The sequence below is a fragment of the Prenolepis imparis genome, unplaced genomic scaffold (assembly GCF_030444845.1).
Source record: "Prenolepis imparis isolate NDT839.2.m4 unplaced genomic scaffold, iyPreImpa1.0 SCAF_12, whole genome shotgun sequence".
Classification (NCBI taxonomy): domain Eukaryota; kingdom Metazoa; phylum Arthropoda; class Insecta; order Hymenoptera; family Formicidae; genus Prenolepis; species Prenolepis imparis.
Window position 1 is genome coordinate 4,371,051 of NW_028141170.1, and position 27,163 is coordinate 4,398,213.

Here is a 27,163-nt window from a genome sequence, read left to right on the forward strand (position 1 = left end):
CTCTTTCTCCCTTTCTTGCCGAAGATAGCGAAGAGATGACGAAGAGCGACGAAGAAGAGAAAAGGAAAAGATACAGTGCGCGAGGAACAGATAGAGAGAGAGAGAGAAGACTCGCAGCAGGCAGCAGCAGCAGAGCTGCAGACAGACAGAGAGAGGAAGAGAGAGAGAGAAAAGAGCTAGAGCAGAGAAGGAGAGGACCGTGAGGATCACGCGTGCGGTTCCTTCAGTTGTTAGGTCGTTGTTATACAGGTTCTTAAAGGTCCCGTCGTCGCTCCGTCTCACTTCGGCGCGGTCGCGGGTGCGCGCGCAAACCTCGACCGGCATCCACCAGGAGCCGCTGGCTCTGTGGCCGGCCTCAGCCTACGCGAGCGGGCCGCTCAGTCTAATTTGAACCGTCGCGCGCGCCCGACGCGGGGCCACCGACGATCTCTCTCCCTTCCTCCGGCTCTCGCGACACGCGTGACACGCGAGGTAGGCGCCTCGTGTGTGCATGCCGCGTGCGACACACGCGACTCGATCCCCCCGTCGTCGTCGATATCTCGCGTCCGGAGCCGCGAGACCATCTTACGCGAGAGGAAACGCTTTCTCGCGCGCGCGTACGAGAGATAAAAAAGAGAGAGAGAGAGTTGAGAAACGGAATGAAATAAGTGTGTGATAACGCGCGGTTGACAATTATAACGTGGATCGCGGTAAAATTATATTCCGTTCCGAAGAAAAAAACGGAAAGATCGTGACGAAACGCACGCGCGCGAGAGTGGTGAACAGCGGCCGCGAAAAGAGTGTAATAAGTGTGAATAGAGTGCAGAAAAGAGCGAGCGAACGAGCGTGCGGGCGGCCGCAAGAACCGAGAGAGAGAGAAAGAGCAGTGGCGGGCGTCTCGTGGGTATATATTTAAATAGTGTCTCGGCTGGTCAGAGAGGAAGCCGACGCTTTCTTCATCGTCGTCGTCGTTGTCGCCGTCTTCATATTCCTGTTCTCGTCTCCGACGCCCGATTCGACCGCGACCCATTTCTCTCTCTCTCTCTATTTCGCTTTTCTCGAGTGCAACTTCTCGAGAGGGTTGACGAGAAGATTGCTTGTGAAATTCCATTCGACTCGATGTCGGATCGTAGGGAATCGACGTTTCTGATGGTCATCGCGGGTGTTTCTTGCTGCAAGGTCGATCGGTTCCGTCTGTCTACTAACGCGAGCGAACACGTGGACTAGAGAACACTAACTCCTCGTCATTCGACCGGAAGTCATCGGAATTTGTCGACTATCAAGAATCAAGATTCGATCTCGCGCGAAAGTGTGGAAAGGACTTTGGAACTCGCGGTCCAAGTAAACGGATCGACGAGACCGTTCCGGTTCAAGTCGGCTCAGGATGAGTGTGTCGATCGCGAATCATAATGATCAGAATCTATAAAAGATCGAGGCTGATTGTCGCGTCCGCGATCGTCGCAGCCGCCGGCCGGGATCATCTGCGATAATACCGAACACCGGCTGCTACCTCCGCCGGGCTTCGAGGATGAGGAGAATGGTATCGCGTAGGATGAAGACGAATGTCGAAGAAGCCCCGACGTTCCACTATCGATGGTACAACATCTCGTAAAGAGCTTGAGGATCCGATTTGGTGGCTATTCGGACGAGTATCGGGACGACGAATAGCAAAGTCGTCTCGATCGCGAGCAGACTGACTATAACAATCGGCCGGGGAAGCCGCGAAAAGATCAAATTGAAGAAACAGGACTTGGTTAAACATAGGACACGACGCAAGTGCTTACGGCGAAGTGAAAGGGGCTCGCTCTCCGAGCTCGAGGAAGAGGAGAAGGAAGAGGCGAGAGAAGCGAGTCGGGGTGACCGAGGCGTCGACCTCACCCCCGAATCACATCGCTAATCAGGTTGGATGATGTGGGCGCCTCTGCTTTTGGCCGGGTTCTTAAGCGGCTGGTGGGGCGCACTGGCGCTCGCTGCAGCACCCCCCGCCATTCGGGACACCCTCGGGGCGACGACGAGCAGCGTCATCGAGACGAGGCATTATCATCCACCGTCGTCGTCGTCGTCGACGACGAGCCTGATAGACGAGGACGTGCGCGAAATTACGGAATATCAATCTCGAGGAGACGTTCTGCGGCAATATTCGTCGTCCGACCTTCGTCCTGCTCGTCGCGACCTTGACAAGGTCCCGCCGCTCGAGCCAGTGGACCAGGAAGAAAAATTCTCCAAAGGGACAGAAGAACATTCTTCTCCGGAAGATGACCTCTCGATACACGGAAGATCGTCGCTCGACATGGATCTCGGAACTTGGATCGCGTCAAATCCCGCGCGAACGGTAGATCCCACGAAGGAGATGGAAGAGCAACACGTCAGCCGCGCCTTTCACCCGGAGATAAACGAGTCCGGTCTGACTCGCGTGCCCCGTCGCTCCTCGACGCAGCCACCCTTCATGTATCCTCTGACGATGGCGGTGTCGACACCGGCGGAATCATCGATGGAACGACCGCGAATCGCTAGATCGGTGGTCAAGCAACGGCCAAAGAACCGCGTCAAGGCGGACTCGCCGCGCGAACAGCGACGTCGCTGCAAGAACAAGGAACGAGGCTGCCGCGGACAGAATTGGTGTCCCGACGTCGACGTCGGTAATCGGGCCTACCTGGCGCCCACCGTGTTCGAGGGCAAGGTCCGCAGCATGTCCTCGCTGAGGAAGCCCGGGTCGAACTACGCCGTGACCTTCGAAGTGAAGCAGGTCTATAAGAGCCAGCCGGGCTTTCAGCCGCTGCAGAAGAACGACAGCGTGCGACTGCACTTTCGCGACAAATCGGCGCCTGGCAAGTCTACCGTGTGCAACGGCCACGAGACCAACGGCAACAAGGCCGGGAAGCAGCAGCGCGATAATCCGAGTGGTGTGGTGCGAGCCAATATTAAAAGGGGCAAAGTGTATCTAGTGTTTGTGAACCGCGTGGGACCCAGGAACTTCACGATCCTCGGACCGCCGGTGATTCGAAGCAAGAAGAACGAGCAGGCCGTCCAGGCTGTCGTTCGACCAGATTACGGTGAGCCTCAGAAATTATGCGAATTACTCCGTTCTCAGAGAATCGATTGACCGCTAGAATGTCGATAGAAAGCGATAATCGTAGATTCGACGTGAGAAAGATCGCATTAGGGTTTTTAAACTTTACGATCGATGATACTTATTTATGAAAATATTTATTGAAGCGAATCTTTTTCCGAGTGATTAATTTTTTTGAACACTTGTTGCGCTTTTTACTCCAATCTTCGATCTAAAATTCGTTTGTCGCAAAATTAATTCTTATTAATTTTGCAAGACAAACGATTAATTTATATTATAAGAAGAAATGCTAATGTATATATACACTTATTTAATTCTCTTGTATAAGAATACTCAGTTTCTAAAATGAGGATTCCCATAGAGTACTACTTGATGTCGCTGTGAGAAACTCTCGGTTCTCGTCGTCGGACGCGGCGCGTCGCGCTTATATTTAACCCGCCACGTAAGTCGCGAGAATCCGCGTCGGCTCGCGTCGAGTCTCGTCGTCGCGTGTATCGCGTACATCGAGGGAGAGAGCTTCCTTCTTTATACACTCGTAGGCGCGTGAACGCCGCCTCGTAATCGTCGATTAGTAGTATGCGCCGTCGCTCACGCCGACATCGTCGCGTCGGTGCGTAACGAGCGGTGAGTTTTTGAAGGTGGTCCAATTTGCTGCCGGCGGCGGTTCAATGCGCTTCCACCTCTCCACCACTCGATCTCTCTCTCGGCGTCGTCGAGACCACTGGTCCCCACTTTGCCCCGGTAGCTCGTCGTGGACCGCTGCCGGATGAATCTGCCGCTTGACTCTCGCACATGACGACCTTCCGCGCTCGATTTATCACGCCGAACGTGACGAACGGCGGCGGGGTTGTGTGCCTCCCTCGAGAGAGAGAGAGACACGCTTCTGAAAGCCGTGCGAATGACATCGTATTTAGATGGGTTTGATCAATATTCTCAGTCTCTTTTTATTCCTTCAATTTATTCATCAATATATCGAAATGGAACTGTGTTTCGTTTTAAGAGAAATATATTTGCATGTTTTCGAATCTTGGATTCATTAAAAAATTTCAATGCGTTCAAATATTAAGATGTATTATTTCAGGGATCTCTTTACAAATATATATTACAGATTTAATCTACAAAAAAGTATACATATATATTCATACAGAATTTATATAAAAATATTTATATTTTATTTTTAATTAATTATAATTAAATGTTTCTTCATGCTTCATGTATGAAATTAATACTAAATATTAAATTAATATTAAACTGTTTTAAACTCGTAGATTAAAAATCGACAAGTTTTAAAGGTATGCACTTTATATTGCTAAGAATTTGAGATGAAAGTAGATTAACGCGTAGAAATCGCTTTCTACATTGAGCGCTAAAAATTTCAATGTCGCTCGTTTAACGCGGTAGAAATCGCTGGCACAATTCAGGTACACACGAGTAAGGTACGAGCCGATTTGACTTACCTTAAATGCTCGACGCGGAAAAGTAGAAAGCCGGCGGCGACAAATTCCGCACGGGCATTGAAGGTTGACGAGATCGGTGTCGCGGACTTGCAAATTTTCTTCTTATCGCGTTGTGAACGTGAAGCACGACAATCGCGTCGGTCCCACCTGTCCTTAGGAGTTAACAAGCAGCGCGTAATCGCGACGACGACAGACAGAAGTGTCGGGACGAACGAACGAGGCGCACGCGCTCGATCTCTGACGTTAATGGAATGAGAGGCATTAATGAAACGCGATAGTTAGCGGCCACTTCGCGTCGCGAAACTACTATATCCTATTTACGAAACGTCCGAGACATTTACGCTGACTTTTTCTCGGTTGCGAATTTCCCGACAGATTTGAAATTGCTCCTTTCCGTTCTGCATAAATGTTATAGGAACTCGCACAGTTGGTGTGTACAAGATATTAAAGTTATTTATTACATTATAAATTCTAATAGAAGTGTACATTTTTTTCTATATATTATACGAACCATTTTTTTAGAAGTAAAACATCGCCAATTTATTAGTATACATTTTTTTGCAGTAGTTACTATTATTTTTTTTAAACGGCTATTACGAAAAAGCGAAGTCGCGAGAAAACGGCTATTACTGGCTATCACGCGATCTCCCCTACAAGCCACTTTATACGTATACGTAAGAATGCCACCCTGTATAACGCGGCCCTGCACATTACCGTAATGAACAACCTTTGGCCCGAGTAAGATTGTGTTCTTACACAGGTATATTATGTATAACGTAGTTGACACACCGTCGCTCGCAGTCAGAAAAATTACACAGCGTTGCTCGCAAGATTTACCGCGAAGAAAATACAGACATAGATCGACCGAAAGTCGCTGGTGATTAAAGCGAGGAAAGATAAAAACTGCAATAGAAGAGAAGAAGAAAAAGATGTACGCCGGTATATCGCGATATCCTCGTAACGCTCTCCCCTTCGCGATTCTCTTTATATGCGATACCTCTTTTTAGTCTTAAGGTCGTATATAAACTAACAGAATATAAGGAACGGGTTTCCGATTAAGGTCTTATAATTGACGTCTCCAGCGGGCCATTCCTCCCCTTCCACGTCTGACTTAATCACCGCCAAGCGGGAAGATGAGTTCGCGAACCTGCTTTTATAGATCGCGAATCAACGAACCGTCATCGAACGTTGTACAATCTTATATTCCGTGTTTTATGTGTCTCTTGACATTGTATGAGTTTCTTCTTCCTTTCAAGTTAGTTTGAAAAATATTATTTTGCAATATATATTATTTTTTAAAATTAATATTTTCATAAAATACACGATATAAAAAATGTTTCATCTTCAGTAGGTTCTTTAAGTTTCTTTCAGGGTTCTTTAAAAAAAATTTATCTGACATTTTATCTGGATATAAATGTATCAGAAATCATTTAAAATTTTCACGGCAATTATTAATAATTTGATTATATATATTCCACGATTAATATACGCCGTACTGCACGAGATGTACATTGTAACTTCTTAATAACGATCACTCCCGGATACGAGAATTTCCGGATCGCGACTAGCGACTCGCATCGGTCGATACTAATGACCCTGTCGCTAATTAGCCCTTTCTTGAAAAAAAAATCCGCGTCAACGCGCTCTATCGCTTCGCCGGGATTCACTCGTAATTAACGCGCCGGCTAATTAGCACGTCACACGATTACGAAGCGCCATGGCAACGTACGGAGAAAGAGCAGCGTGCATTCTGGAAAAAAAAGCCAGGCTAATTATGTCGTCGCGACGATTCGACGAGATTGTTAAGATTAATAAGATTCGGGGAGCCACGCCGAAGATTCGATTATATCTTCCGCCGCACTCGCACGTGATAAATCTACTTAACGAAGAACACGGAGCCGGGTAGCGAAAGTACCTAATGCTGATGTCGAGCCGACGAGATGAGAAGTCTCACGTGGCCTGAATCGAAATATAATTTGCGCGCCAAGATTCCGAGAAAATGTATTTACAACTCTCTTCTTCTTATTAATATATTTAGATCGTCATTATTTTAATTCTCACGTGAAATTCTTTGCTCGCACGCGAAAGGTAATTTGCGGTTACTTTCCCGCGAAATTTCGAAAGACGCGGATACAGCGAGATAAATCCCCAAAAAACGCAACCAACCCCGGAGCCTCTCGCGCGCCTGCTTTTTACGTTATTCCCCCTTGTATTCTGTCACGATCGCGACACTCGCAGGAAACGATAATGGGATAAGTCGCGAAAACTTTCGATCCGCCGTCTAGATGGATGTAATACCCACGCAAAGAGCTCTCGTAGGCGTTAAGCAAACGAGCGCAACAGTTATGAACTCTCCCGCGAACGAGACGACGACGACGACGACGACGACGACGACGACGACGACGACGACGAGGAGGACGAGAACGATGACGACGAAGACAAACGACGTTAACGACGATGGTCGGATAGTAGTCGGGCTTTCCGTCAAAGTGTCTCACGTGCTCGCTTTCTCGCCAAAATTTGCTTATCTTCGCCCGAAACTTGGCCAAGCGATCGGTCTCCGAGACGTCGTTCGGTTTCGGACTGATTAAAACGGCGCTCGTAAAAATCGATACGTCACGATAATCATGAGACATTGTCTGACAAGATGGTCGCGGAGATATACATATATCGACGTACACCTGAGAGATTTAGATACGTGTTTACGCTGTGGCTCGATAAATTCATCTCGATATCTCTCTCTAAAAAAAATAATGATTACTTATGATACAATATTCATTTTTTTGAATTCTACTTCAATATTCAGTATTTTACATGAACAACCAGTCTGAACTCAGTATCGACCGATTTTTACTCTACATGCATATATTATTTCCTGTCGATATGAATAACTCGTGCCGCCTGGTTTTTCGTTTGTTATCATAAAATTTCACGCGAACCCCGCTCGCCGAAGCGGATTGCCAGAGTGATATAACGTCTATTATAGATATTGTAAAATCATTTATATCTTGTACTCGCATCACGAATTTAGGTTAATCGCGTGACTGTTCATAAATAAAAGTTAACTTTATATACCAAGTTATATTACCATAAAATAAAACAAAGTTGAATCATTCGTATTAATTAACGATATTACTTGAAATGGCATATATAATAGCGTACTCTATATATAATCTCATGTAGATAAATATAAAATAATCGTATTACCAGATATTATTTAAATATCAAAGCCTATTTGTTTTTATTGATTTTGTATCATATTTCCATTTGTTGCAACATATTTTCAATAATAAACAATTTATCGAGACTATTTCAATCAATAATTTCGTGAAATATTAATTCAAACGGTAATGTGCTATACAAATTATTGAAAATAACGATATTAGCGATTTAATCATGCATTAATGCGAATTGCTTTCTAATATTACGTGATTATCTAGTGTTCTAATTTTTGTGCTCTTATTAGCTCTTATTAGCTCTTTGTTCAAGTTTAATAATTCTAGGCTAATAGGCCTCATATTGAATTTCTGCAACGAACATGATATGCTGCATTATTACTGATGCATTTTCCCCGATGATTACTATCGCACCATGTCGGCTATCTGTATGTAAGTGTCTATATCGATTACGCCAATAACTATTTTATCAAGGGCCTGTTTCGGTAGCGCCTTAACTTGATCTCTTCCTATAGAAGTCTCAGATATATACATATACGCTTCTCGTTGGCAGCAGATAAGTCTTTAGCGCATTTATACATTTCTCTTAGTCAAACTTGTTGTTTTTCATTTTTAATTTTTTAATTTTCAACAGTATCTATCAAATTAAATTTTTGTCAAAAGTTTATTAAAAAACAAATAATGTAGAATAAGATTTTACTACATCATCGTAATTCGTGATTCTCCCTTTCGATGGTTTCTCATTTATTTTACAAAGAAAAATTGGAGACCAGAGATTGAGTTAAAGCTTTGTATACTAATCTTCTAATATGGCATTCTTACGTACGTAAAATGTCAGTATAGGGGAGATCGCGTGATAGCTTGTAATAACCGTTTTCTCGCGACTTTGCTTTTCCATAAAACCTTGTTACTCGAACGCGCGCGCAATTTTTTTAAGTGCTCGAAGGGAGCTCCGAACGTCCAATCGAATTATGTCGCGATGAAAAAAGTAGGATAAACCTGCCTAGTAATCGTACAATTTACGCGTTGTATCGAAACTATTCTCCGACGACTCTGCATTCTCTGTTCTCTAATCTCTCGTCTCATTCTGTGTACTAGACGTTTATCAACGTCGCTCTTTGCGCGTCTTCTTTTGTAACCGCGCTTTCTGCCACGCACTTTGTCGAATAGCTTTGCGTAGCACAAAGCCGCCATGAGGGAATCTGAGTTAGGCAGGAGCTCGTGTAAATGAATTAGTATGCGCATTATGTTGCGAATTAAGCATGCGACTTGGACGCAAACTCGATCTTGCCGAGCTCAACGGCATGTTTTGTTAATGCACGCCGCCAGTCTGTCTGAAAATGAACGTGCTGCATGCGTACTATGTGTTTCTTGAAACGTAACTGATCAATTACTCGCGCAGCAAATGTCATTTTACGATTTACAAAGGCAACGAAACATTTCGAATATTCGAGATATAATTTCCTCTTTACCATTCCGCAATTTCCTCTTTACTATTATGATTTCTTATTAACGGAAATGCAGTTTCGATTATTTTGCAATAATATGGAATTTTTGTAATACACAGAGAAAAATAGAATATTTATATTTAAAATTTTTATTCTTAAAAAGAATTCTTCTATTCAATATACACGGTAGCTTAAATTTAAACTTGTTATATTGCACATATAAATGCCAATCAATTTTTGCAATATGGAAAAAAGAATATTTATATTTAAAATTCTTCTTAAAGAAATATTCAATGTACACGGTGGCTCCAAACTTGTTATATAGCTTCTGCAGATATAAATGTCCGATGAAATTAAATCCGATGTATATGTTTGAAGCTCTTGGCAAGTCTATACCTTTCATCTTACAGGAAATTTGCAAGCTCGCTGGCAAACCGAGCAATCCTTCAAGACTGTCGCCTTTGCGTGTCGCCGTAATACATAAAATGAAAGGCGCGTGCCGAGTAGGCAATCAAGCTGATATTCCGAGTTTCCGAAAACAAATTATATCCACTGTACCTCATTTCCTACGTTCTTCTTTGTGACCATTCTCACACCTTCGAACGGTTCACTTGCATTCTGTCATCCGCGCAAACGCGTCGATTCACGGAACACTGTCGACTAATTTGAATTAAACTATAGACGAATTCCGTCCCGAGGGTTGTGACGAGATCTCCTGCATTGCCAACTGAATCGTATTATCACTCCTGAATCCTGTAAAAATTTCAAGTGACTTTTTGAATCCGCATTTTCAAAATCGCAAATAATTCCAGAGGAGAATACGTTTTTACTCTTTTTGCGAATGAGAATGTGTTTTTTACGCTTTTGCGAACATTTTCGTGAAATGCTGGACTCGTTAAAATGCAAACTAAATTTCTATTGATGCAAAGTTTACCGAAAATTTACTGCACAATACAATCTACATATATTAAAGCTTAATTCTCACAAGAAACTTTTATATTAATAATTAACTGCTCGTATTTATAATTGAACGTTAAACATGTCTTAATATTATATTTTGCACAAGGAAAAAAAATACTAGCCATAACTTGACTTGACTGTTTCTATATTACACCTTAAAATTTCGTTATCATACCTAAATTTTAGTTATGGCGGCTAATATTTTTTTCCGTGCAATACAGACAATTCTTCTAATCTATATTCACATAATTACAAATAAAGATTTTATGATCGTCCCGATGAACTTTACTTTAATCACGACCAGAGTGTTGGCGATAGTATCACGTCTATTTCCAAGGTTTCTCATAACGTTACGCAAATTGCTGTCATGAAATTTCGCGGGATACGCGCCGTTCTGATTCTAAACTGCTCGCTTATTTTCGATCGATTCGCTTGACGCGAAGCGTACGCGCAGTTTCCGCGACCGATAGCGAATTACTATCAATATTAATTGCCGCCAATTATCGTCGCGTTTGACGTACAATCGTATATGTAGGACGCGCGCGCGCAACGGTGCATCACGGAGCAATGATGCAACGGTGCTTCGGATAAATAGCTGAAGTAAAGAGCTACGTCTTTTTCTCTCTCTCTCTCTCTAAATATAATGACGCGTGTCGTTGTCATGCCGTGACACTTTCGACCGATCTAAAAAGAATCATCGCACCCGTATATTCGCTAAGTAAGCCGCATCGGCTGGCTTCGAGAATCATTTATCTCGGATAACACACTAGTGTGTGCTACGTTTGCATATATTATGGACAAAACGCATCGAATCGATTCTATATAAGGATACCCACATGTGAGATACTTGTATGACGATTGTAAGGTCCACGATCGCTTTTATTTAAAGACGTGCTCGCGTATCGCCGATATTTTATAAATCGACGACCACCTGGTTCGCGTTGACTGGCGGGATAAATACGTTTTCCAGGACGTGACAATTTTCGACTCTTTTATAATGAAATTATCGTGAAGCAAAAATAATGCCTTCATTAGGCAGCATAATAATACATAAATAAATTTGCTCAAATAATTTATGATATGTGATTTTTCTTTCTTATGTTTTTATGTTATTTCTATAATATATGTATTCTTCAGTTCGATAGTTTTAGAGAAATTTTGTGATTAAACCCAGTTGATTTTGATTAAAGTTTCTGTCAAGCAACAATTTTGATAATTTTTTCATTTTTATTTTGAAATTAATTTTCTAATTTTTACGAGAAAAAGAGAAAGAGAGACATAACGGCAAGGCATATTCGGCGACTTAACGTTTAACGGGAATAGTAGAGCTCGGGAGCCAAACGGATACCAGATTGGATCGCATCATGCGAGGCGGTCGGCAGGGTGAGGAGCACTCGGCTATGCCATCCTGGATCCGCGGGGTGCGGTTAAGGGGGAAATCGGCGTGTACGTATCCAGAGCACGCACGGCCCATACCCAGAGAGCGAGTGAGAGAGGGAGAGAGAAAGAGAGGGAGAATCCACGGGTACACGCTCTATATACTCTGCTTGGTGGACGTTCGCACGCAGCCCGGTGGGCCCCGCAGGTGGAGGTGCGTACGAGGTGGGGTGGATGGACGGACACCGTCGCGTTTCCCTCTCCTCTAGTAGGGGACCACACGTGTGGTGTGTGTATACATCGTGCCCGGCGCGACCGGGTAGACTGCTGGGCGGTCGCCGATCCAACACACGCTGAGTACAAACATGCCGAGAGAGGTCTACCGAAGATCGCTCGAGAGAGACTTGTGCGGGCCGATCGATCGATCGATTGATCGATCAGTGGGGATCTTATCACGCGTCACGATAGCGGAAGCGGTGGCTGCGCGCGGATACGAGAGAGAAAGAGAGAGATTCGGAAATTTTTAATATAATTTATATTGATTAAGCTCAGGAATTTTATAATCAACAACGCAAATATTACTATACATATATACCTATATTAAAATGTCTTAAAATTCTGTATAGGAAGTATAATTTAAATATACATATAAAAAATCCAATGTAATATATCCAATCGTTATAGACTAAAAGTTCATCTTAAGAAAATGATTTATTATTTATAGGATGCGTACGTGCATTGATTACAAAATACAATATTGTTAACGGATTAGGATATATGTCGATAGGAGATATATATATATATATATATATATTATAAACTCTTAATTCGTTATAATTCAGAATCGTATAGAAACACTTTATTATCGTTACTCTTCTAAATTCTCAGAGAGAGAGAGACGCGTTCGACCGAGCGGTCGCCGTTTATAAACACTCAGTTAAAACGCTTATTCTTTTAAATGAAGCCAATCACGGCATGGCACGTTTCGTCAAAAGTATACAATAAAGATCGAGGCAACGGACAGATAAGCATACACGAAAACACGACAATGACCCGACACGAAAATAATAACATAATACATATACTGGTGACTTATTCCACGGACATCCCGCTACATCAGATACCGCTAACAATATTATTAGAAAGATGAACTATATATATGAAATAATTTGAAAGAATACGTTAACGAAAAATCGTGAAATGTTTGTATCGGTTGTACAAAAGTAAATTATTTTCCATCGATATGAAAGCATTCGCATAAATCCATCAATATAAAATAATTCGCATGCATTATTACATGTATTTTCAACAGAGAGCGACTATTCGCCGTGAAAAACAGCTCCTGTCATGTTTCTGTTGCCAGATTTTCGATCTAAGTGGATAATATTGTTCGAAATTGACACGTAGTTAGGTCAAAATCGGCATTACGATAATAACAGTCGTTTCATCGTGATTATTATTGTTATCGTCGTCCCTCGGCATCGCGCAGTTACGAAATTAATTGATTAATGATTTAAATCGCGAACTTTATTGCGAGAATGTTATTACGCGGAAATCGATCTCGCGCAAGATCTGCTTGATTTATGGATGAACGTATCTGCGCGATCGGGGACGCTCGATCGCACGGCCGGACGCGAGGATTTATATTAAATTAATGCGAACCAATGTTATGCGAACCAATTTCAGCATATATATACATATATACATATATATAATATGCGCCGCGCGCTTTAACAATTTGGCATATTAATTTAATCATAATCTAAAAGATAATTTAAACACAGATTAATGTAAATTTTTAATTGATAATTTTCTAAATCACGAAAAAATATTTTAGACGGAAAATAGGAAAATAGATGGATGATAAAGATTTGCGACGTTCGGTAAATTTCGCGGATAGATTTTTGTTTTAATAAAAATTTAACAGAGATTTCAATCAGAGATTTTTCAGAGACCAAAAATGATCCGAAATTGAGCATCTTTAGAGAATCTAAATTAATTCTGTTGTTGAGAGTCACGGAAAGACGCGCACAATTTAACGTTAATATTTTCATGATAAAATAATACTTACTAAACACATCGTATAAGTGTTGTGTGTACTCTAAATATTTATTCTTAATAACATTTCTCAGCGAGAGACTTAAAAGGTAACAATCACTGGCCGTTTAAATCTACATCTTTGGGTATCCCGTACCGTCGGTGCTGGTAAGTCGAAGCACGCAAACGATTAATAATTTGGCGTATTAATTTAATTCCAATACCCGCGAGTTTGCGAAAGAGAAGGAAGTGGAGGGAGCGCACGAGCGTTCTCGGCTCCGGGATCGCGATCAGCGAATTAAATAAGGCTCGCGAGCCGCGCGCAAGGCAAATTAATTGCTCCAAGTATGCTCGGCGAGATCGTGTAGACTGCTGGGCGGCCAGCAGCCGATCTCCTAACGTGTCCGACCGTTCGATCTCGGAGAGCGTGATTATTTTTAGCGATCTGACCGACCGTGCGATCACAGTGAACGGCAAACGGCGAACGGTGAAACCGCCCCGCCTGCCCGTGGAAATTTCTCTCTTTCTCTCCCTCGTTTGCTTCAACGGGCCGTAATGAAGTGCGAGAAGTATCGCGCGACACGATCGCGCCCTTTAAATCGCTTCGCGGACAACTCTAACGATTTCATTCCGCCGCTCCGTACAACGTGATATTATATATTTTTCAAAGCCGTAGCAGATAAATTTTCGCAATCTATCAGCGGTGATGGAAATAAATAAACGCGCTACGACAACGGTCGATTAATTGCGATAATAATATAACCAACATATAAGAAATAATTATTTTTAATAATTATTCAATTTAGTTAGTTTACATGGATGCTTGTAAAGGGAGAGTAGCTAGAAAATATTTGTTATATATCCTATCCTGTCGCGATCTATCACTTGGAAATTAGATTCGGAGAGAGATGAAGTAACAAAGAGAGAAAAGAGGGATGAAGGGAGAGAAGCTGCTATATTTTTTTTATATCGTTCTCGGAGGACGACGAATTTTATTTCTTTTTCTTGTTAACAGGAGGAACACGCGCGTGATTAATGTTCCTCGATGGATGTCCCTCGCGAGGCGATAAGCGTATATCATTTTTTTCCAAAGAAAAAGAAATTTTAATATTATCTCCTGCGGCGATTTATGGTCACCATCTTGCACCAGGATTGAGAGCGATCCGCAAATCGACGGTGATCGCCGAAGGGCTCACGTTCGCCCGCTTCTTCCTCCCTTCCATCCTTGCTCGTCGTCGTTTTGCATCTCCCAAATTGGCAGGACCGACAGGACCCCTTGTTGCACGACGATCAATGAGTGAACGCGATATGATAATTGGCCGGCGTAAAACGCGTCACCGTCGCGGATTGAATTACGAACTTGAACTCGATGACTCACACGAGCGAAGTGAAGAACTTTATTTTTACTTGTCGAGATAAAAATACCTATGTATAACTAGAAACTGCTGGAAACTATATATAACTATATATTAAAAAATGTAAAGGTATCAAATTTTTATGCGTTCAAAGTTAATTCACTTGCTGTTGTAAGAGAGATATAGTATCACAGGAGAGTCGATTTTTCTTTCAACTCTTTCCGCTCAGGTACACACGTGCTATCATTCTTTACACAGAGTGCGCCACGGCAAATGTGTCACTGGTTCGTGAAAAGTATATCAGCTACCTTCGAGAAAGATCGTGCGTATTTTTTAGTGTCTTACAAATAAATTAAACGTAAAATTGTTGATTGAACTATTTTATCTCGCATTGTTTTTGAAAAAACTGCTCGCACATCTCGCTTACGTTTCTTCATTCGGTGGAAAAAATAAAAAAATACTTTGATCCCGAATTAGAGCGAGAACGCGTCGAGCAAAGTCGATGAAGTGAAGGAGTCGGTGCAGAGTAACACACTTAACCGCAACTGGATTACGTTCGCTGCACCGTAAGTGCATTAGTTCTCCTTCGAGACATTATCGGTAATCTTTGGCAATTTTTCGTCCGGACGCGAGTATTATATCATCGATCTGCGCCAATTGTCGCGTCGCAGGTGTCGTCTCTCTAATCGTCCGGATAATTCGCGACGCTCCAAGTTCTCTCGTAGCAATAATCCGATCCTCCTGGTGTATAGAGAGCATGCCATTTCTGTCGCGGCGTTGTTAATCTCCCGCAGTGAATCAGCGCTGGCACGACTCCGAAGATACTGCCGAACATTCTCGCTTCAAATTCAAGGCTCCGAACTTGAGGATGGATCGCGAGTTCGATCGGACATTACGCGAGTTGCGGTCGCGATGTAAAAGATTTTTTTTCTCGCGATTGTAATAAAATATTTTGAAATTTTTTCCGAATTTTAAAAATATATAGGATATAACGAAAAGTATTTCAAGTCTTTACGGCGCACAATAATTAATAATACATATAATAATGCAATAATATATAATTAGACATTTTGACCGAATACAAATATTAATATAATACATTTGAATAATTTTACGATATATGTATGATTAATGACAGCCTGATAATAACTAGATCAATCAAACATTATACGAAATACCACGAGTCATGTCCCACAGTCATAATTGTCAAAAATGAAGGTTCGATTTTCATTAATCAACAAGAGGATGCTCACCCCGAATTTATCCTGTTTGGGAAAAAAGCAATGTATTAAAGCGGAAAAAAACTAAAAACGGCCGACATGACAGCCGTGTCCATCGAAACGCGACTTCTCTCTCTCCTTCGCTTCTCTTTCATTTCTTTTGCCGTCTATCAAAGCGCTTCGGTATCTTGTTAAAAAGTCGACAAAAAGTTCCAGTTAGCTTTTTATTTTCTCTCTCTCTTCTCTCTCGACGCATTTCTCCCTTTTCCCTCGTTCTACGATCCATCGTCGCTGTTTCATTCCGCCCTCACCGCGAACGAGACGACAAAAAAGGGTGGCCTGTCGATAACATGTGTTTTCCCTGCTGTTTGAACGAGCCCCAGCCTCTATCGACATCATCTAGTATATATGGACTTCTTTCCTCAGTCCTTGGTAGGGATGCACCCATTTAAAGGATCGTAGATTCGATTTCAGCTCGTAAAATCGTACGCTCCGTCATCAATTTGTACAAGCATTCGTGCAAGAAGATATAGTTTTGTCTTATTAATCTTTTTTTTTTTTTTTTTATATACGGAACGTATTAAGTCAGTCTCAATTTGGAAGTAATTAAAGAATAATATTAATAATCACACAATAATATTGTATTCTTGAAGAGATTTCATATTTTTTATTTGGAATTTAGAAACTTGAGATTCTTTGACATCTTTTCAAAAGCGAATATAAAAATATTATATGACGAATTTATAGATAGAAAGAAAATGCTGATTCTGTAAAATACTTTGTATTAGTTTGTCATAAATTCTTTACTACTTCGATTATTTTCTGTTTTATGCTCTCGATTTTATAGCGCTTTATTCAAATTTACGAACCTTTTCTTCGATTTTTACGTGATTGAGAATATTATTTGAGAACGAAAATGCCTACTGTGTGGGAAATCTGGTAGCTGGCCATAGTGTTGTAACTTTTCATGGAATTGGTTACCGCGTGCACGTGGATGATCACGTATAATATCCTTTACGCTTCCTGCGTTGTAATTATAGTGATTGGCACGTATTGATGGACCGTTGCGTATCGCATTGTAATCGTAATGTAATAGTACTGTAATGCAATTGAACATTAATTGAAGTGCAAATTATAGGCATTTATGAATGATTTACGCTCAACAATTTTCCCAGCAGGTATTATATATTATTTCATACGCTCTCTTCAATTAACTTTTTATACGGAGAAAAAAATGGAAAATTACTACATTCTGTTTCACATACATTTTAATTTATCATCCAAAAATATCTTTCATTTATATTATCCGAATTTTATTAAATTTTCTTAAGTACTCTCTTTTTATGTGTTTTATAAATCACAAAATATTTGTTACACGATATTCTAAATATTTCGCGAATAATATCTCATCGCGCATAAATATATAATAAATATATAAATATCTTAATTCGATATCGGACCACTGTTTACGGTAAACGCACGATCGTGCGTTACATCGGTAAGCGATTGTTCGAATAAATGATAATTTTGCCTATGCCTCGCTATCGTATTCCCCCGTTTCACCTGCCCTTTGGCTCTTTCCCTTTCGCATCGGCTGCTGGTTTTACTGCCGCGTTGCTTTACAATTTTCGAACCCGGTTTACGCGGCGGCGAACCGTTCCTCCCTTCAGCAAAAGAGCCCACGAACGTGACTATCGCGCCGATGGATCGAAACGGATGTATATTGTAACTTTCCGGGAAGCTTTATATATTCCCGCACGTTTGTGCGTTTCACGAACGGTTGTCATAGCCTTTCATCGTTGTTTTACACGCATGCCACATTGTGGCATGCGGTGCAGCAGCGGTGCGCGAGTTTAACGCATTCCAATATTTAACGAGCGCATCGACGACTAGTACTACTTCGAAATATATTGCGGAAACAGTACGCATACACACACATATATATATATAACTTTCATTGCGGCGCGGATGTCTCGTCGCACTCGCACGTAACGTGAGAATCGATCTTGAACGTTTCGCGGAACGGGGATAATTTTGTAAATAGTCAAGGCCGATCGAGAAGCGGTTGTAAGCGTTGAAAAATATACCGTCGGTGAGCGGGCGAGTCTAGCGAGTCAGCCAGCAGCGCGTCTAGAACTTGTTAGATCAGACAGGCCGACCCGTGCGTTGTGTCGCAGTTATAAATATCCTACTCACAGAGTATTATTTCCGAACGCTCCAGAATATACACTCAGATCCTCGAAAGAGGTCACGTAATACGTGGAAAAAAACAAGGAAGCAGGAAATCTTGACTGCGCTTGACGGGGGGATTATTATCTTGTTGCGGTTTCCCGCGACGCGATTTCAGCGTACCAATCTTAATTTTAATAAGACCTCTGGTTGAATATCGCGAGCCTCTTGAATCTACATCTTTGTACGGATCAGATTACGTGAAAATTTTCTTCGATGAATGCCATTACACAAATTTTTAATTGAAAGCGATTTGTGTTGAAAATAATTAGTTGACAGAAATGGAAAAATACCTATAGTTATTTAATCATGTTTATACTAAAGAATATTTAGAATTACATAAATGACAGATCATGGAAAAATAATATTTAAAATTTTGAATTTTTTTAAATGGTTAAAAAAAAAGAAAATTTTACATAAAAAAATAATAAAAAGACATCTAAATTTGCAACTCTTCTTCATACGAAAAAGAAACTCTTGTGTATATGTGACTTCGAATATGCCGATATATTTAATTAAAAACAAATATCATTCGCTGCATTGAAAAATTCTTGTGCGACAAAGTTTGCTGTTTCTTTACCGCGAAACAGAGAGAGTTCGCTATGATTTATAAATTTTTCACGTAATATGTCCTTTGTGAAAATGTCGATTTAATTAGTGTGATATGTCTTCTTTTGAGGAGTAAGTATTTCTAGATGTTAAAATTTCTTTCTACAATTTTATTTTTTTCTTATATAATATTTTTAATATGAAAAAGGAGATATTTTTTTTTATTCTCTTTTGCCACAAAACTACAAATGTTCTTTGCCATTATCCTTAATTAATATGCAAAAGATCGATATATAGTCTCGAGGAAGAATATCGTCGGTATCTCGCTGAAAAGTTCGCGCACACGGTGTGTATGCAATATACCGTCGTACGGCACGGCAATGCGGGTACAAGGAAAGAGAAAGATCCGGGAATTCTTTAATATTGTTTCACAAACGTAGACCAGCCGCCACGTGCGTGACTGTCGGTGCCCCATGTTCGGTGTAATAGCCGAGCGGATTAAGCGCGCCACGACGCGTCCGGTCTCTCTCTCTCTCTCTTCGCGATTCGAAAACATTTAAAGGGATCCGAGAGATAACCTCGCGCTTATAGCGAGCTAAACTTTTTATCTGCCTCTGGCGCGATATACGAGCCGAACTCTCCTACTTTTGTGGCTTCGGTGAACCCGAACGGTGAAACGTTCTCAAACGCTCCTCGTTCGCACGATAGCGATCTAATGCACGACGCCTATATTTGCAGGAATCGTTTGTCTCGGGACGTCACTTTTTCCTTAGCGGTATTGTAATTATTCCGTGCACAGTACTGCGTGCCATGTATGTATGCTAAGGTGACCGAACGAGTTAATCAGTGCAGCATTCAAGTCGTAGAAATGATTAATAAACGTGTTATGCAGTTTTTTTTTTAATGATGAATATATGCCAGATCAAAGATATCGAAATAATTTTTGCACTTTGCTTAGTTCGATATATATTTTACATAATAAAATGAATTTTTTTTAGAGAATAGAAAAATAGATGCTCTCTTTCACTCTCTTGTCAAGAAAAATTCAATTGCAAATTGATCGAAAAATTTACAATTAAAAGAATAGTTCACGAGACACTTTACATAGGATGCATTTCCCTCTATGTAAGGAAAATACCTCTGTGAAGTTGGCCCCCCATTTTTTTAAATTGAAAAAAATAAGTAGAGTTCTGAATGCCCCCCGAAGAGTTCTAGAGTTCTCTATCGGTTTTATAAATAGTTCTGTTGTTTAAAGTATCGAAAACACCATTTGAAAAATGGGGGGGGGCTAACTTCACGACGCCCCTCAATCTATGAAAAATTCAGTTTTTTTTAGAGTTCTGAGAAGATTTCAAATAGTTCTAGAGTTCTAGATAAGTTTTCAAAAATAGTTCTGCTCAAAATACCGCAAAAATTAAATTAGAAAGTTTCGAATCAAAAAATAAAAAATAGCGAAAACTCGTTCAATTTTGGTTTTTCTTCAATTGCAATACGTTCCAGAACTGTCGCCCTCAATTTTAATGTCAGATTCTTTGAGAAATGTGGGCGATCTTTCTTGCGATTCCCATAGGTCGGATCAAGGTTTGAGTAATTGCACTATGCGGTATTACGCGACTCGTCCCTAGGTAAATAAATTCATTTATCTGTGTATGTCTTTCTTGCACAACAGAACTCTCTCCGTACGCAACGACGAATCCTCGCGGCGGTTTGCACCTTCAGGATGAATTTCCTCTTTCCGGGAAATTTCGCGGTGGTGTTTGTTATTATTTCTAAATCATCTCTCTCTCTCTCAAACGAACACAGACGCACACTCATATTGATTTAGATCTGTTGAAACTTGGAGAGAGAAAGATATCGTCTGTGAATTTTAAGTAAAAATAAGCTTTCAAGATTGCTCTCTCTCGTAAAAAAGAAGCACGTTATCAAATAAATTATGCAATGATACTATTTTTTTCAATCATTGTAATTGTTATTTAATTCTTTAAAATGCGCGCGCACACATAAGATCGGATTAGACGTAAGTCGAGAGCCATCCTGCATTCTGTGCCACCCACGCGTATCAAACTGAATAACAGCGATATCTCTCAGACGATATGCAATATAGTTATTGTTGTGACTAGCTCGCATCTCGAGATACTGCAATGTCGAAAACTACGAAATACCTTAATTTCTTCTATGGTATAAAATGTACAGAGTTATAATATGTTACAATCATAAATTTTTATTCATATGGCAATTCTTGTATGACAGCTATAACTTTCTGTTACAAAATTTCTGCGACAAAATTTCATACTCTATTTATTTCTCATATTTTACGGCTACTTTTTCAAAAGACATGAAAAAGTTCACTTATAAAAAAATAAATAAATAAAATTTAATATTAAAAGATTTTTTTCATCACATTTTATGCACTTTTATGCTTTTTTTCTCACACTTCAAAACATGAAAACTTGTCTTCTTTAAAATGCGAGAAAAATACAACTGTCGAAAATTATTGAAATCTATTGTTATCGCCTCATAGTATTTTGATTGAATGCGGAGAGAAAAACAATCGGGGACCCCCCCCCCATGTCTTCGAATACTATCGAAACAATTCTCGGCGTTACCAAGATGGTGGTCGCCAAGACGAGAGAGAGTGATGTCGACGAAGAGAAATTTGCCACGCTCTGGCGGGCGGCTTCATCGCCTTTTTGGCTGCGAATTGGAGGAATTAAAGCGAGAAATGGCAAGCGCGGGGGTGCAGGGAGAGGAGGAGACACTCGGGGGCAATAACTCGCGGCGTGTTGTGACTACACGACGACTGCCAGACCGCTGGTCGCTGCTCCATTCTTCCCGATGATCCCGTCCGTCCATCTGTCCGTTTGTCCACTCCGTCCTCTCACTTTCTCGGCATCTCTCGTCATCATTCGCATCGCCTTTTTTTCTGCTCGATTGCGCGACCGCAGCATCCAATTTCCCCATAGAAAAACGCACGAAAATAAACGATATCGAATAAACTCGATCAGGATGATTAAGAGACTAACAATCGATCGCATCAACATTGTTCTCGAATTATTAAGCTCTTCAAAATATCATAAATATATTTATTAATTATATGTGAAAAAATAGTATTTAAAAACGATAATTTTTCTCGTTACAAAAGTGTTGTAAAGATTTTGGTTGTCTCTTTTCAGAACGTTATAGATTTCACCGGAAATTTATTACATTTATTATTTTAGCGTCGCATTTCCTGTGAAATGTCATTTTAAATGAATGCGCCAGACTTATCCGGTGGTGTAGAAAACGTGCGTTCGCGAACTCTGAGAACGACAAAAAATTAAAATAACCTGTCGTGTGTTATTTGTTGTCACGTTACATTACGCGTTACGTATTTCCTCGACGTGACGTTTTCCGGACTGTCTGGCCAAATATTTTTAGGAAAAGCGTTATTTTTTGTAGGTCGCGGTGATGCAATTCCATCAGGCCGACTAACGTCGAAACTAAACGCGCTATTTTAATAATGGCCTGATTCCTCGTATTATTTCACACCGCGTGGAAGCGCGCAAAAATCCCACACTCACGATCCAGTCGTTCTCGTAACACGTGAGCATGAACAGAAAATTTCTGTTAACTTGCATTTCTCCGCTTAGAAAAAGAGAACTCCCACGAGGCGTTTGCGCCGCAAGCATAATTGTGAAAACAAAATTCTGTATGTCGCAATTGTGTACGATTAAAAATATTTCTCGCTCGGGAAATTATTTTCCGACACACTCTCTTCTCGATAATCGTAAATTTCATATTTTTCACAGTAAATTACAAACAAAATAATATTCTCTTCCAAGAATAATTATATGTTGCGTCTTATTAATTCTCAGTATTCTATATGAGAAATAATTAATTTTTAAAAGTTTTAGTATTAAAAGCTTTGTACGATGAATAATATAAAAACAGAATTTGGAGAAAGTTAAGAGAAAGAATTTTGACATTCTTTCTAGAAAAAAAAGACGACCTCGTAAAATATATGTTAATACAGCGGAACATCTTGCCTAAACGAGATATTGCAATCTATTTCATATCCAGACGAGAAGTTTATTCTTATAACATTAAAGTATATTACATTATATTAAATTCGTATACTTTTTCGAAACGGAAATGGCGAAACAATCGTCGAAAGCAGATATAACACAGGAGTGTTGGAGAAACTCGGGTGGAACACTCGAAAGCGATGGAAAAGGGCGCAATTATCATACAGAGTACGCCCTTACAAGGTATGCTCTTGCTCTCGGTAATGGTCGCGCCGAATATTTCCGTTGTATCTCCTCTCGGCAATGAGCGCGGTAATGCGTGCGGCGAATCCGGAGCGTGTCGTGTCTGGCGCGGACGGCGCGAGGGCTGCCGGCTGATCGTGACCAGCATCGAAAAGATTAGGAAAACGTCTGAAAGAGGAAAGCACGGAGGAGGAAAGGAGAGAAGACAGATGTTAAAGTCCTCTGGAAAAATCGCGGCGCGGAATCAGCTGGCCTGGATTAAGACGACGAGGCGTCGCGAAACCGAAACAAGTCACGCGACAGAGAGACGAGATCCCCCTTCGAACGGAAAGCATTCCCGTGGGAATAATCTTCGTAAAGTCTCCGCGAATACGAAAGACATATGAGGGGTTAAAGTGCCTCGTTAACGAGATATTCGATTAAACACGCGATGCCTCGTTAATTACGCGACTCGATGTCTACTCGATCGGGATCTGGTCGAGTTTCTCCTCCTCTCGTTTGTTCACCAAGATGCTCGTGAGAATATCGCGTATTATTGGGAGAAATTATTTCGTAAATTTCGTTAAACGTTCTAGCTTTATTTTTAATAATGGTGTTCTATAATTCTTGATACTTTAAATAAATAATTTTGACCATTAAGAAATCAAGAATTTGCTTTAGGGCAAGCTGAATCAAGTTCTTTATTCTGAAATAATTTCTTTGATTTAATGGCTAGAACTATTTAACACTCTGTATCAAATATAAGATAGCAGAAAAAATCATTTTTCAGTCTTATCTCGTGACTTACTTGTCTTTTTATCAATTTGAAAAAATACTTTCAAATAATTTTTATGTATTTTTCATGTGAAAAAAAATACAGATCAAAATAAATATAAAAGCATTTTAGAGTGAAACATTAAAATACTGATAAAAATGAAAAACGTACCGATCGAAGATTTTATTTAATAATCATTTTACATTTATTTTTACTTAGCATATCGTGATACGCACTAATTGAAATGAATGTGTGATAATACCTTTTTATAATTATTTCTTAATTATTCCTACGTTTTATTTATGGATCTCGATATCATTTCTTTTTTTATACACGATACAAAATTTTTATTACAAAAGAGAACATCAATCCGAATCTAATGAATTCTGAAGTAATTCTGTTTGACAGCTTTAATAAGAGAAGTAAAAAGATATGTGTTACTTAAAAAACACATAAAATTGTATACGTAAAAATATTCCCTTATTCTCTCATGCTACCAGTTAATAACAATAACTATGTTAACTTATCCGATTACACGATTTCCTGTAGTCTTTTATATAACATTAAAAATATAATCTTTACAGATTTGATAAGAAAAATACAGATGTATGTCAGTTTTTTCTAATCTTTTGAAATATATTCTTCAATTTTCTGACGACTAAATCGTACGTATCGATCGTCGAGTTTATGGCTCATATTTTTTTTCCGTTCGGAAATCAGTGTCAATTCCGAGTGTCGTGATTGTCGCGCGTTCGATGTTTGCATCCGGGGCATCTCCGGTCGACGGAAGTCCTGGCAGGCGTCTTAATGGCATATTCGCGGTTTATTAAGGGACGAGACGGGCGCGACGACGCCGGGAAGGGAATGAAAATAGGCAGGGCAGGATAAACGTCGTTTGCCGCTCTTTGAAAGCGATATCTCGCGCGCGCCGAGAGAGAAACGCGGGAGATTGTATATCACTCAGCGATACAAATTTACTACTCGTTACTAGAAAATATAGTTAAAGCCGGGTCAGTGATCTATGGGTGGTTCCACAAGAGGCCGACGGTGCTATAGACTTGTGCGCGCCGGCTCGTGCTCTCGATCTTGCGTTATACTTCGTAATAGCGAGAGAGCGCTTTTACGATTTATTTTCAGCTTCTCTCGCGCGATATACGTGATTTGTTTTGGCCCTTTCGAAACGCTTCTCGACCAAGGGAAAATCCTATACGACGTTTCCCCAGACATAGGTTTGTTTTTCTACTACTTTGAAAAAGTTTGGAAACTCTCTCCGATCTTCTTCGTTTTATTATTTGAAACAATCATTAATAAATTGCTTTTTTAAATCTTTGTATATAGATTAGAAAAAAAACATTTGTCTAAAAAAATTCACATATTACTTTGTCACATACAAGGAGCAACTTAATAATTAACAGTAATTTTAATATTCTTTTAAACTTGTTTTTAAAGATTTATTTTTTTCGGTTGCGTACGTTGCACTAACTTTATTTCGAGATTGATTATTAGCTAAATCAGATTTTCTATCGCGCGCTCTCAAAGTGGAAAATTTAAGAAAATTGAAAAAATTGAGAACCGATCATCTTTACCGCTAATCATATATAAAAGTTCTTACGCGCCATACTCCAACTTTTGTAACTTATTAATTGTGGGCGCTAATAAAATTATAGCTTTCTCGGAAACTTGGTTAATACAATTTCTCTCGGTATATAATCCCCTTTGTTAGTTTCCGCCAACACAACGGTCACGTTTACCGGGCCGCGCGATTTGATATTTAGCAAGCGCCTGTTTTACTAACACGTGCCAACCGACTCTATAACACGTGCCAACTCCCTCTGGTCAAGGGGTCAACTCAACCGAGGAAGATACAATGAAAATATATGCATACGCCCTCGGTAGTGCATTCAAACACCGAGTATTTTTTCTTGTATTTTCTGATAATAACAACAACAGCAATTTGCTCGCTTTTCTTTACAATACAATCCGCTCTTTACAAATATGTATTACAATTGTAAACAGTAAATATATATATATTTTTTTTTACAATACGCGCTCATTTTGCGAACAAACTTGGTTCTGGCTGTTATTATGCCATTTTTCAAAATTACTTTTTACTTTTAGTCGCATTATTTGAATTTTATATGTATAGGTGAAAGAATTAAAGAGAGAGATTCTGCTTTCACGCGTGCGTGCGCGTGCGTTTACGCAGCTTCGCCATATAGGAGCGGCGCACGCTCGGCGCTCGGCCGACGAACCGAAATAGAATTTCGAAATAGACCCAATATTTTCGTCGTCTCGCATTTGCGCCATCTCTCTCTAACTCTCTTTCTCCCTGCTTGCCATCGCCGTCGTCGTCGTCGTCGTCGTCGTCGTAGTCGTAGTCGTAGTCGTCGTAATCGTCGTCGTCGTCGTGGTCGTCGTCTTGTTCGCGGTTCTCGTCGTCCATGCCAGAGCGCGACCCCGAGAAGAGTCTCTTCTCCAATTCTCAGACTTCCTCGCGGTCTAAGTGGCTTTCGTCATCGCGCGGTGCGAATACATTTATCGACCTGCTTATCGATGAATCGAGGCTTCGAGCCTTTCATTGAGTGAAGAGGCTACTTGGCTTGGACGCGCGAAATTGTTGGTCCAAGTTTCCCTTTACGCTTTCTCTCTTCTTTTGAAGAGATAAATTATTAATAAAATTGATGTATAGTTATAAGTTGCATCTATTATTTTATTAAAATTTTATTAAAAAAGAAAGAATGTATTGCTTAATAAAATATCGCGTACAAAAATTTTTTAGGCTGCGACTGCTTATTTAATAGAATTTGATTTAGAATTTATTCTTTTGTATCTTGTATTCTTTTTTGTCTCTTATTTCATTCGTGAAATTGAAAATTGAATTTTACTCTGTTAATCTTTAATTATCTGTAATTTTCAAAAGATTTAATGTTTTCTTACAGAAAGAATGATTTTGATATATTGTGTCACATTTGCTTAATAGAGAATCTATAGAGATTAAAAATTTGCGGCGAATCTTCATATTTCTCTCGCATTGCGCCTTCTTTTCTTGTTTAAAAATAATTCCTTAGAAAAATAATAAATGAAGTGTTTCCCTTTATTGCGCCTTTACGACAGCGTGCGGCTATGTGCCATTAGCGCGCGCGAGAAATATTAGTAAGCGTCGTTATGCCGATAACGTAATTGCCCGTAAATCATAAAACAAAGTCGCGTGCCGTGGCTATCGCGCCATGTAGAAACGAACAATCCTCCCTGTGGGGAGACACAACCCCTTCTCCGTCAGAGTCAAACCCCGTAATTGCTTGTGT

The 27,163-nt window shown here is 40.3% G+C and overlaps 1 protein-coding gene across 4 annotated transcripts in view; it reads left to right on the top strand.

Annotated features, from left to right (window-relative positions):
- The first annotated feature begins 398 nt into the window (after nt 1-398).
- Vn (membrane-bound neuregulin protein vein) overlaps nt 399-27,163 on the top strand; it is a 343,620-nt gene continuing 316,855 nt past the window's right edge. For all 4 annotated transcript variants that reach the window (XM_083051778.1, XM_083051779.1, XM_083051777.1 and 1 more), the window contains exon 1: nt 399-3,032. In XM_083051778.1, coding sequence (XP_082907904.1) covers nt 1,886-3,032 — 1,147 coding nt within the window. In that variant the 5' untranslated portion in view covers nt 399-1,885. The remainder of the gene's footprint in view (nt 3,033-27,163) is intronic.